General features: G+C 49.2%; 1 protein-coding gene across 6 annotated transcripts in view; it reads right to left on the reverse strand.

The window, feature by feature from the left end:
- The window catches only part of SLIT1 (slit guidance ligand 1), a 190,196-nt gene that overhangs the window by 48,411 nt on the left and 129,603 nt on the right, over window positions 1–12,182 (reverse strand). For all 6 annotated transcript variants that reach the window (XR_004732101.3, XR_004732100.3, XM_035268647.3 and 3 more), the window contains exons 9-14: window positions 11,323–11,470; window positions 10,785–10,856; window positions 10,184–10,255; window positions 7,717–7,788; window positions 6,685–6,828; window positions 38–201 (exon numbers count right to left, since the gene is read on the reverse strand). Coding sequence is in view for 4 of the 6 variants with exons in the window: in XM_035268647.3 (XP_035124538.2) it covers window positions 38–201; window positions 6,685–6,828; window positions 7,717–7,788; window positions 10,184–10,255; window positions 10,785–10,856; window positions 11,323–11,470 (672 nt within the window). In the remaining 2 variants the exon portion in view is untranslated. The remainder of the gene's footprint in view (window positions 1–37; window positions 202–6,684; window positions 6,829–7,716; window positions 7,789–10,183; window positions 10,256–10,784; window positions 10,857–11,322; window positions 11,471–12,182) is intronic.

A 12,182-nucleotide genomic window follows, 5' to 3' on the forward strand; every position in this document is an offset into this window, starting at 1 on the left:
GGTGGGTAGGTGAACAGGTGAGCAGGCAGACAGATACCTGAGCATCGGAACTTCTTGCTCTTGATCTGCCCGATGCGCTTGTTGGCAAGGCGCCGGGGACTGGCACAGCGGGCCCCACTCGTCTCGATGGGATTGGTGCGCAGGAAGTCCGCCAGCCACTTGAGGTTACAATCGCAAATGAAAGGGTTCTGGGCCAGGTGCCTGTCCGAAGCAGGCAGATCAGCTATGAGAGACAAGGGCTGCAAACCCGCACAGACCTCCACCTGCACAGGGCCCAGCTGTGGCTGGGACCAAGGAGGCTGCCTGTGGTCTGGAGCCTAGGGTCAGCCACAGGGAGAAGGGGAGAGTAGGGTGAACCCCCAGGGTACAGCCCACCACCTCTGGAGAGGTCCTGCCAGTGCACCACAGGAAGAGTCTCTGCCACCCGGAGCTTCCTACCATCCCTGCCGTACTCCCCATCAAGTCTCATCCTGCCCCACCTCTTTCTACTTGCGTTTCCCTACCTCTGCTGTGAGACATTTCATGAGCATGAGTGGAGAAAGGAAGGACCCAGAGACTCGCCAGAGCACCCCTGGCCTTTCACAGGCAAGGATGCCAAAGCCCAGGAGAGGTAACAAAACCCAGAACTGCTGGCACCCAGACCATGGCCTCCGACCCTCCCCAGCGGCCATGGGCCCTGGTTTGTCCCCTTTCCTTCAGACTTGGGTAGCAGCCTGTCTCCTATAGAGAGGGATGGGGCTGGGGTGGCAAGGTCTGCTAGAGTCCCTGGGCTTTACCAGGAGTCACCATCTCCACCCAGGGCCACGGGAGTGACCTTTCCTTGACCACCTTATGGCTGTCTCTCAACACAAAGAAAACTCAGAAACCGACTAAGCAACGCCTTGCTGGGGATCACTCCTATTCTCTCATGAGCTGCCTGTGTGGTCAGCAGGACAAACAGGATGGTGGCGGGCAGCAGATGGCAGTGATGGGTTGCTGTGAGCAACTCCACAGGGGCATGGCCATGGGTGGGCTCTGAGCTGCCACAGCACTGGGCACGCCCTGCTCATGGCTGTCCAAACCAAGACAGCCTGGGAAGAGCATTCCTACACCTGTCCTGGCTCTGGAAAAGTGCCTGAACCCAGGAGCTGGAGGTTGCAGTGAGCTGAGATTGTGCCACTGCACTCCAACAGTGCTTAAAAAAAAAAAAAAAAAAAAAAAAAGCAGCAGCAGCAGCACAGGGAGACAGAGCAATGGGCCAACCCAAAGGGACTTGCCCTGCCATGTCCACTTTTCCTCCAAGTGCCATCAGTTCAGGCCACCTGACTTACCGTTCTCAGCCCAGCCCCCTGCCAGGGGCTGCAGAACTCTCCAAGCAGAGGAGTAAACTCTGCCAAGAGTCTATGCCCAGCTCAGCTCAGACCTTGGTGGTACTCTCTGCTGTCCCTCACCTCCTGGGCTCTGTCCTCCGGCCCCCAGTTGGCAGCTGGGTCTCTGTCACCTCTCCTTTTCAGTGTCCTTCCCTATTTCCCCCCTGAGTTCTAGCTCCTCTCGGCATTACCAGGTGGACCAGGCCCCGCCCACCTCTTCTGCATCCAGCTCGACATTTATTTCCCCTCTTAAACTGTCAGTTTGCACAGAGAGGATGTGTTTGCTGATATCCTGGGGGCCGAGTTTGCAGCTATTTTAAAATATACCAGGATTTAAGGACTGCTTATAGCTCCTCCCCAGCTGCCCATCCACACCTGGCTGTGCCTTAGTGCCCCAGCCCCTGCAGGAACCAATTGCTTCTCTTTATTACCATCTTGGCAGAAAACTGTATAATCATCCCAATTGTGTTACTTAGGCGTGTATTAAAATATCCAAGGTGTGTGGTGTAGAATATCTCCTTTCTAAAAACGGACTGTGTCAAAGACAACCTGTAAAACTTGAACCACCCACAGAGACAGGTGGCTTCTGTATAAACTTTAGTATGTTATACAAATTTGAATTTTTAACAGTTTCAAAGGGCAGGAAGCTAGAAAGGGAAAACAGGAGGAAGAAAAAAATCCATTTGGGAAAAAACAATCATGTTAAAGAACACCCAAAAACCATGCTGCGTATGAGGCCATGCAGCTCCCTCTGTGAACATTTCTGGTAGCGGAAGGAAAGGAAGAGAGGACTAATTTTCAGTGTCTTTCTAGATACATGCATTAAGGAGTCACAGCTCTGTGGAGGCAAAGGCTCAAGATCATTAGTCATTAGGGAAATGCAAATTAAAACCACAATGAGATACCACTTCACACCCACTAGGATGGCTAGAATCAAAATGCAAAAAAAAAAAAAGACAAACAATACCAAGTGTTGGTGAGGATGAGAATGAGAGAAATTTTGAGCCCTCATAATGCACCACTGGAGGAATGTACAATAGTATAGCCATCTTGGGAAACACTGGCTGTTTCTTTAAAAAAGTTAAACATGAATTTACCATATAAACCAGAAATTCCAAAAGAAATGTTGGTCCACACAAAGATTTGTGAGTGAATATTCACAGTAGCATTGTTCATAATGTCCCCAAAGTGGAAACCACTCCAAATGTCCATCACCTAGAATGGACAAGCAAATTGTGGTCTATTTACACAATGGAAAAATTATTTGGTGATAAAAAGGAACAAAGTACTGATACGCTGCAATATGAATGAGCCTCAAAAACATGCTAAAGAAAGAAGTCAGGCACAAAAGATGGCATAGCATATGAGTTCATTTGTTTGTTTGTTTGAGTTACCAGCCTAAGTGCAGTGGCACAATCTGCTCTCTGCATCCTTGAAATCCTAGGCTCAAGGAATCCTCCCACCTCAGCCTCTTGAGTACTTGGGACCACAGACATGCATCACCACACCTAGATGATGTTTAAAAATTCTGTGTAGAGATGGGGATCTCACTATGTTGCCCAGGCTAGTCTGAAACTCCTGGCCTCAGGCAATCCACCCACCTCAGCCTCCCAAAGCACTGGGATTATTACAGGTGTGAGCCACTGCACCTGGCCTGTATGATTCCATTTTAATGAAAGGTATAGAAAAGCCAATCTACAGAGAAAGAAAAACAGATCAGTGATGGCCAGCAACTGAGTCTGGAAATGGGGACAAGGGATTCGGAAAGGAAGGTGGTGGAAAGGTTCTAAAGTTGAATTGCAGTGATAGTTGAACTCTGGAAATTTACTAGGAATCATTGAATTGTCCACTTAGAACAGGTGAACTTTATGGATGCAAGTTATACCTCAATAGAGACGCTTCTCTCTTTTTTTTCAGTGTTAAATCTCTTGGGGCAAGTAAAACTGCAGCAAAGTCGATACTGTTACACAGGCACGTGGCCACAGATCTTGGAGCTATGGACCAATCAAACATGATTTGGTAAATTTAAATCTGCTCAGGTTTAATAAAATAAGACTCAGTCAAGGAGCTGAACCCCTTGAGGTTGTAATAACAGTACCTGACAGTACCTTGGATTTATATTTCTTTTATTCTTGTTCCAAACCGTAGTTCAGTTGTCAACATCCAATACATGTGCATGAAAGTTCAGTTTTGCATTACATCATTCAGCAATGAGTTCTGTTCTTACAGAAGAAGCACAATTAAAGGGGAAGCTAAGTACTTTCTTAGTAATGATGAAGAGAAGCCTGAGATCAAATTCCTGTTCTATTGGATGTTCTGCAACACTGGGTGTGTCACATAACCTCCCTCAGTCTTGGTTTTAAGTAAAATCAGGATGATAGAACGTACTTCATAGTGTCACAGTAAGTATTAAGATGATACATGCAAAGGACAGTGGCTCACTTAAGTCTCGCGTTCCCATTCCCCATCCCCAAGGTTTTCCTGTGTGGGGGCTCCCGACCATTAAATCTCCTTCGCATGTTTCCCTCAGACATTCTGCCAGCTTCTTAAAATAGTCTACCTTGCCAGTGTCTCCCTGTACCCTCTAATTTCACCTACTTGGCAAGGTTTCCCCATGGGGCTTCCTCTTCGTCTCCCTGGCTATAAGTAAATTAATTAGCAGGAGTTGGGCTGCAGGCAAATCTGTGGGCTTTAATGAGTTTGTCTTTGTGGCTGACATCTCTGGTGATGTGCAGAGTCCCCAGGGGTCATGAGCTGTACCTTTTACACAGCCTGTTTGGAACCTATCCCAATACCCCATGCAGATGTTATCTGATCATGAGCACTGCCCCACATAGAGGCAGGGATGACAGTGACAACAATGGACATGATAATATTAATCATTAATGCTCATTAAGTGCACACCACAGGACCCACAAGTCAGCACATCCCATCTAACTTCAGGCTCAGAATTAAAGATGAGGAATGAAGGGGACCTCTTAAGTGCCTAAGTTTAACCACACAGCAGAGGAGAATTTTCTTTACATGGAAACATTCCAGCTAAATATAAGGATTCTGTTTTAAAGCATAGGCACAACTGCATTAGAAATGAAAAAGGATGTTTGTCCCCGCCAAATCTCATGTTGAAACGTAATCCCTGGTGTTGGAGGTGGGGCCTGGTGGGAGGTGTCCGGATTGGTGTTTGGTGTTTGGTTGAATCTGTATCCATCCGTTTTTGTGTTTCTATAAAGGAATACCTGAGACTAGGTAATTTATAAAGAAAAGAGGTTTACTGGGCTGACAGTTCTGTGGGCTGGATGAGTACTGCACCAACATTTGCTCAGCTTCTGGCGAGGCCTCAGGAAGCTTACAATCATAGCAGAAGGTGAAGCGAGGCTAGGCATGGGAGTGGATCTCTCATGAATGGCATGGTGCTGCCCTCGTGATAGTGAGTGAGTTCTCACTCTGAGTTCATGCAAGATTGGGTTATTTAAAAGATCATGGCACTCCCCTCTCCCGCCCTTGCTCCTTCTCTTGCCACATGACCTTCCTTTGCCTTCTGCCATAATTTTAAGCTTCCTGAGGCCTCACCAGAAGCCAAGCAGATGTTGGTACCATATGTGTACACCCCACAGAACTGTTAGCCAAGTAAGCCTCTTTTCTTTGTAAACTACCTCGTCTCGGGTATTCCTTTATAGCAACACAAAAATGGACTGATACAAATTCAAAATCACCATTTCAGGATTCCTAGTGAATTAATGGGTTCAGGCACTGAGATCAATGGCTGTTTTTATCACAAAAGGGAGACAGCCAGACATGTACCTCCTGATAGGAAGTCCACAATCCCATCTACAAAGTCATCTTGTCAAATAAACAAATAAATCAAAACCGAACCTGACCAAGCTCTTAAATCCAATTTTCAATCTGCAGGACACAGAGAGGACAGAGGAACAGGTCAAACTACACCACAGGGATGCAATCAACAAAATCTAGACCCTACAGAACCAATGATGCAGTGTCTTCAACAAATCAGTTGCAAGGAAAAGGGAAATGGAGAGGACACGGAGGTTAAGAGCAACTTAAGAGGTACATCAACCAACATCAACCAACATCAGCCAATTATATTGCACAGGCTTTATTTAAATCCTGATTCAAACTATTAAAAATTGTATAACATGTAAGAGACATTTGGAAATTTGAACACTAATTAGATATTTGATGATATTAAGGAATTAATTGTAATTTTTTTTAGATATAGTAATAGTGTTGTCATTGCATTTTTAAAGAATCCTTGTCTTTTAGAGATATGTATGAAGCCTGTACAGATGACAATATAATGTCTGGGATTTGCTCAAAATATTTTGGGTGGCAAGGAAGGGGAGAGGGATAGATAAAACAAGACTGTATGGGAGTTAAAGCTGGGTGATGAATACTTGGGTGTTCACTGTAGTGTAGTACGCTTTGTTTTTTTTTGAAACAGGGTCTCACTCTGTTGTCCAGACTGGAGTGCAGTGGTGTGACCACAGCTCACTGCAGCATCAACCTCCTGGGCTCAAGCAATCTTCCTACTTTAGCCTCCCAGGTAGCTAGGACTACAGGTGTGCACTATCATGCCTGGCTACATTTTTAAAACATTTCTTGTGGAGATGGGGTGCCCAGCCATGTTACTCAGGCTGGTCTTGAACTCCTGGGCTCAAGCAATCCTCCTGCCTCAGCCTTCCAAAGTGTTGGGATTACAGGCATGAGCCATCATGCCTGGCCTACTGTACTACTCTTAATCTGCTTCTAATTTTCCACAATTAAATATTACAACAAATTAACAGATTTATTGCCATTTTTTTACTCACAGTCACCATTGTCATTATTGTATTTCATCTGATTTGACATTATGAATTGTAAGAGGCACTACTATTTTTGATGTACCACTGATAACATGCCTCCCAGTTTCAGGGCTGTTAATGCGGAAACATGTGTCTTAGAACCAATGCGCTATATTATCATCATCACCGTCAATATTGTTAGCTAAAGCCGGCATTTATCAAGCACTTGTGATGAGCTAAGCTTAGTACACACATCCTCTTTCATTTCATAACAACTCTATGCAAAGGTGTCCCCATCTTATGGATAAATAAAAATGAGGCCCAGAGAAGCTGCCCAGAGTCACACAGCCATAAGAGGCCTAGGTGGACTTTGAACCCAGGACGGTCTAACCCAGGTCGGTATCCTTCCTCTGTAAGAGACCACCCCCAGTGAGCACAGCAGCCCAGAGCTGGACAGCTGCCTGTCCCTGGAGACTGCAACCTCCCCCAGGCCCTCCTGCTGGGAGGGGAGAAGAGGAAGGCATCAGGGCACTCACAGAGTCTGGATGGCCCGCAGGGAGGTGAACGTGCCCTTGGCAAGGCTCTGGATCTTGTTGTCATACAGGGAGAGCAGCGAGAGGTTCTGCAGGTCCTGGAAGGCATCGGGCCGGATGCAATTGATCTTGTTGGCGTTCAGGAGCCTGTGGGCAGAGCCAGGACCAGGTGGAGAGGGGAGAGGCTCAGCATCAGACCCATCCCATGTCCTGGGGGTTTTGTACTATCAATAAAGAACAAAATGCTGCCAACTACATGATGTGCCACTGAATATAGTGTGCATCCCAGTTTCAGAGCTGTTAGTGTGGAAACGACATGTGTCTCAGAACCAATGGACTATACTATCATTGTCATCATCACCATCGATATTCAGCCCCTGCCTCCATCATTACACGGAGGAGCCCACCGAAGCGGACCCAGGGAATCTGCCCTCTGGATGTCAGCTCCACACAGAGGGGCCTGGAACTCTGCCTTCTCCACGCACAGGTACATCTCAGTCAACCCACTCTTCTCTCTTTCCAAGAATTGCTAGAGATGCCCTGTGGGATTCTGGGAAGGTGGAGAGCCACCTTGCAAAGGCATTTTTTTGGGGGGCAGCTCCTTCTCCTTCTCAGAGTTCCATTGGGTTCCCCAGGCAGCTGAGTTGGAGCATTCGTGTTCAGTGCCTCTTGAGTCCTGGGAGAAAATCCTTGTTTAAAAGTTCATGGTTCAAGGAGACCGAGCTCGCATGGATGCCCTCCTGCAGGAGAAAGCTCTGTCCCCAGCCACACCAGGCTCCTCAGGAGCATGGGCCAAGTCTCAGGAGGCTCCCTGCCCTGGCATCCTGTGAGCAGCTCTGAAGCTGCCTCTGCTTCCCTCTCGGCTCTGCAGAGCCCTGGATACTCTTTCAGCCCTAGTGGGTCTGCCTGTCTTCCAAGCTCATTGTCTCAAGTGAGTCCCATACCACAAAGAGGCCCAAAAGGCCAGTCTACCAGGCCAGAGGAATGCTGGCCCCTCCCTGGGTCCCACCCAAGACACCCAGGGTTCATTCTTACAGGAGCTGTAGGGTGTACAGGCCTCCAAACACACCGCGGGGGAGGTCTGTGATCTTGTTTCCATAGAGGACCCTGGAGAAAAGGCAGCAGAAAGGCAGGTTAGGGAACAGACCACCAGGGCGAACACACAGCTCTGCAGATGGCCCCAGCTCAACGGCACTGCCCCTAAGCCATTTACATGAAGCACATCCTAATGGTGTATATTTGTTATAGCAACTTGTCCACAGATGACAGCAAACTGTCTTAAGAAAGGGTTGCCTGCTTCTTTTTTTTTTTTTTGAGACAGAGTTTCGCTCTTGTTACCCAGGCTGGAATGCAATGGCGTGATCTCAGCTCACGGCAACCTCTGCCTCCTGGGTTCAGGCAATTCTCCTGCCTCAGCCTCCTGAGCAGCTGGGATTACAGACATGCACAACCGTGCCCAGCTAATTTTTTGTATTTTTAATAGAGACAGGGTTTTACCATGTTGACCAGGATGGTCTCGATCTCTTGACCTTGTGATCCACCTGCCTAGGGTTGCCTGCTTCTAAACGTAAAGTGCCCTATGCGCTAGAGATGGCCCTGATCCCAATCACCAAAAAAGCAGACCCTCACACAGGGACCCCACAGAAGCTGTGAAGGGGCGCTTCCTGGGAAATTAATCTGGTCTGGAATCCAAAAGGAGACTGTTCAGAGAAGAGAAATCCCATGGGCAGGAATAATTAACATCTTTTCAGAGAGTACAGGAAAAAATAGAATGCCAGACGGCACATGCAGTGAGATCCGGATGGTGGGACTTCAAGCATTTTTTTTTTATACTTTAGTATTTTCAAAGTTTTCTGCATTGAGCATGAATTCCATGTATAGATTTTTTTTAAAGCAAAAGTTAAAAAAAACACATGTAGACATGGGCAGGTTCAGGAGGACAGTGAAAGTATCCACATGGTTTGGGGAGGGGGTTGGATGCCATTCCCAATATCATAATCGGACCCCACAAGCTATCCTCGTAAACGACGAAGCTGAGTAAAGAATTCTGGGTACTGCCTCTTCAAACATGGCTCCAGGGTCATTCCTGGAGGGGGAACAGCAACAGCAAAGTCCCTGCAGTGGGAGCTGTGTGTGCCTGTCCCGTGTGGACAGGTGACAGGGCCAGTGTGGCTGGAGTGGAGGGAACAAATGGGACGGTAACTTGGGCTTTACCGAGCCAGCATCAGGAAGCCACTGAGGCAGCATCAGATTCCCATTTCAGAAACACCCCTCAAGCTGCTGGGTGGGAAATGCAGCAGAGGGGGCAGGAACCAAATCAGGGAGGCAAGGCCAGGGCTGGCCAAGGTGGACACTGTTTGTGGGGTGGACTGGAGTCATCCACGTTCCTACACGCAGGGTGGCAGCTGTGACCAGGTACCCATGAACAACAGAAACCCACTTGGATGGGTTCTTCACCTTTTACCTCTTTAGACTGCCATGTTCCCACTTAAAAGAGCTTCATTCCCTTCTCAGAGGAAGGGCCCTGAGTTTTGACAGGCCACCTTCAGAATCTGATCTCCTCAGCCAATGACAATGACCCCTCACCAGGCTGTCGTGTACAGCTGTGTAGGGTGTGTACTGCACAACTTCCAGGGTGCCATTCACAATTGGCCCCACCCACTACTTGGACTCTGCTCCAAGAAAAGATGACATGCACAGAAGGCTGAGCTGGCAGGCTCCCGCACTCCCCGGGGGAGTTCCATTCTGTTGTACTTGCCAGGTCTCTAGTCTCTGCCAAGCACGTGTCCTGTGCTGCCAAGGAGCAGGTGAAAACACTCATCCCTTAGCGTAACAAATGGCCCCTCCTACAGGAGCTCACCCAACTCCAGGGCACTCTGAGTGTGCTCTCCATACAGACATAGTGCTGTAGGACCTCGGGGAGTGAAGAACTTGGTAAGTGAGAGAGGGGAGTGCTTCACTACCTTTTGTACGTTCTACTGACAGACTTCCCCAGCAGACCCTGAAGGAAGGGAAATACTGGAAGGCGGAGTGAGAAAATACTGTCCCAGTAGCACCCACCGCATCATGGGATCCATCACATTTGGGATAAAAGATAGCAAGGTGTGGCAGATGTCACAACTGGAGCTGGTGCTCACTGGCCCTGTGGTGACCACAGAGGCCTCAGGAGCACAGGGCCAAGATGCTTGTGCAAAGAATGCTGGAAAAATCCTCACCATGCCAGGAAGTGCATCCCAGTTGCCAGGGGCAACAGCTCTGCCTAGCTTCTCCATACTTCTCCTGCTCCCAGCGTCAGAGCGTCCAACAGTGAGGAAGAGGGAGCTGGAACAGCAAACCCTTTGCAGCCAAAGGATGACCCACTGAGGCTGGGGTGGGCAGTGGCAATGTGGAGGGGGGCATAGCCCTGCTCCTCCTCCTACACCTACCAGAGGGGCCCTAGGCCCTGCCAGCCTCCTCGAGGGATGCCCTGGACAACTGAGGAAGCCTTGCCACTGCTACTCACAGTGAGTTCAGGGAGCGGAGGCCCTGGAAGGCATCGGGTGCAATCTCCGCGATCTGGTTGTTGCTCAGGTCTCTGCAAGGTGAGCAGAAGGAGAGGGGGCATCTGAATTTCTCAGTGGCCACTGAGCCCTGCCCAGTCCCCTCCACCTCGTAGATGCCATAGGGGCAGGGTGGGGTGCTTTGAAATTAGAATAGTGGGAGACCAGATCCCTCCATTTCAAAGCCCATGGCTGCTATTTCCCTGTGTAGTCTGAGGACTGGGCATGAGGGGGCACTCCAGCTTGGGAATTTATGGATGAGGCTTTTCTGAGCATTCTGGTAGTCTTCTAGCCCCCTCCCATCCTTAACTGCTCCTATTGCTACCCAAGCTGAAATGGGAGGATGACAAGTAACTCTGGTCACACGCCAGGCTCAGGCTCAGCACTCCCTTTCGGTCACACAACAGCCCTGCAAGGAGGTCCCCATGTCACAAGCAGTCTGAAGGGCAGGAAGGCCAGGTGGCTGGCCCAGGGCCACTCAGCTGCAGGGGCTGAGTCAGGGCCTGGCCTAGGATCTCAGTCAGCCCTGTGCCAGCTCCCCAGGAAGCAGCTGGAGGCACTCACATCCTCCGTAGCTTTCTGTAAGGTGAGAAGGCTCCGGGGGGGATGGACTTGATACCATTGAGCTCCAGGCGTCTGTGGAGAGAAAACAAACGGGAGGCATAAGGGCCCAGGTTACCCCAGCCCTGGGGGTTACCTGCTGGGCTCACCCGCCCTGAACTAGCCTTTGGCCCTCCTGCCCCTGCTCCCTTACCCCTTCCAGAAGTTGAAGTCTGGGGTAGGGGCACTAGCACAGGCAGAGAAAATTCTGACTTGAGCTCCATCATCCCAGGCATTTAAGGCTGAAAGGGGCCTATAAATGATGCTGAGAACCGGATTCCAGCAGACTCATGCAGCTGGGTGGGACCACCTCTGTGGTCCCACCCCAGCTCTGGATACAATGCTCAGCCCAGCAGAAGTAAACGGTGTCTTCTCCATGGTCACTTAGGGACCCTGAGGTGGCACCTACTCCAGCTCTTCACCGGACCTCTAGAGCCAGGTCTGCCAAAGGGGAGGGACCTGTGCCCACCCCAGCACCTGCCCTGCCCTGTTCTGTACTCACATCTCCGTCATGGTCTCGGGCAGGTTGGCTGGGATGGCAGTGAGGCCTTTGCCACGACAGTCCACGATGCCATTGCTGCAGGTGCACATGGCCGGGCAGGAGCCGGAGGACAGGGTGCAGGTGGGCACGCGCCCCGCTTCTCCTGGGCCTGCAGAAACAGGGGGTGTGGCCTCAGGCTGTCCTGCATCATCACCTCCCTCGAGCCCAGATACAGACTGATGGATGGGATAGGGTGCACAGCGGCAGTTTCTCTGGATGAGGATGAACCAGCAGAGATCACTAATGAAATGATTCCAGACGTTGGTATAACTCTGTGGGTGCCTGGTACACAGCGGGTATTTGTCAGATGTTTGCTGCCCTTGAATCTAAACTGAATTGCAGTGGTGTGTGATTCATACACTAAGAAATCCTGGCCTACAATTCTGAAGCTCTGGATTCTAGTCCAAGTCACTTAACACTTCTGAGCCTAAGTCCTCTCATCTGTCACTTGAGGGTGACAATGACTGTTTCCTAAACACTTAAACACTTACTCTGTGCCACATGCTATAAGTGTAGTACATTCAGTATTGCATTTAAGCCTAAGGGGAGCCTATTATTGTTGCCATTCTACAGCTGAGAAAACAGAGTCCTTGATACTAATTTGTAGAAATTCTCAGCTAGTAAGTGGTAAAACCAGGATCCAGCCCAGTGTCTTATATAACAGCCTTTGAAAACATGGAGGTATAACTTATACAAAACGCTCCCTCTGAAGAAGGTTTAATTTATACAAAGTACTCTATTTGAAACATGTAGCTGGTGGAACCACAACCTAAACATAGAACAATTCCATCACCTGAGAAGATTCCCTCCTGCCCCTTCCC

Source organism: Callithrix jacchus, chromosome 12 (genome assembly GCF_049354715.1).
Source record: "Callithrix jacchus isolate 240 chromosome 12, calJac240_pri, whole genome shotgun sequence".
In the NCBI taxonomy this organism is placed as follows: domain Eukaryota; kingdom Metazoa; phylum Chordata; class Mammalia; order Primates; family Cebidae; genus Callithrix; species Callithrix jacchus.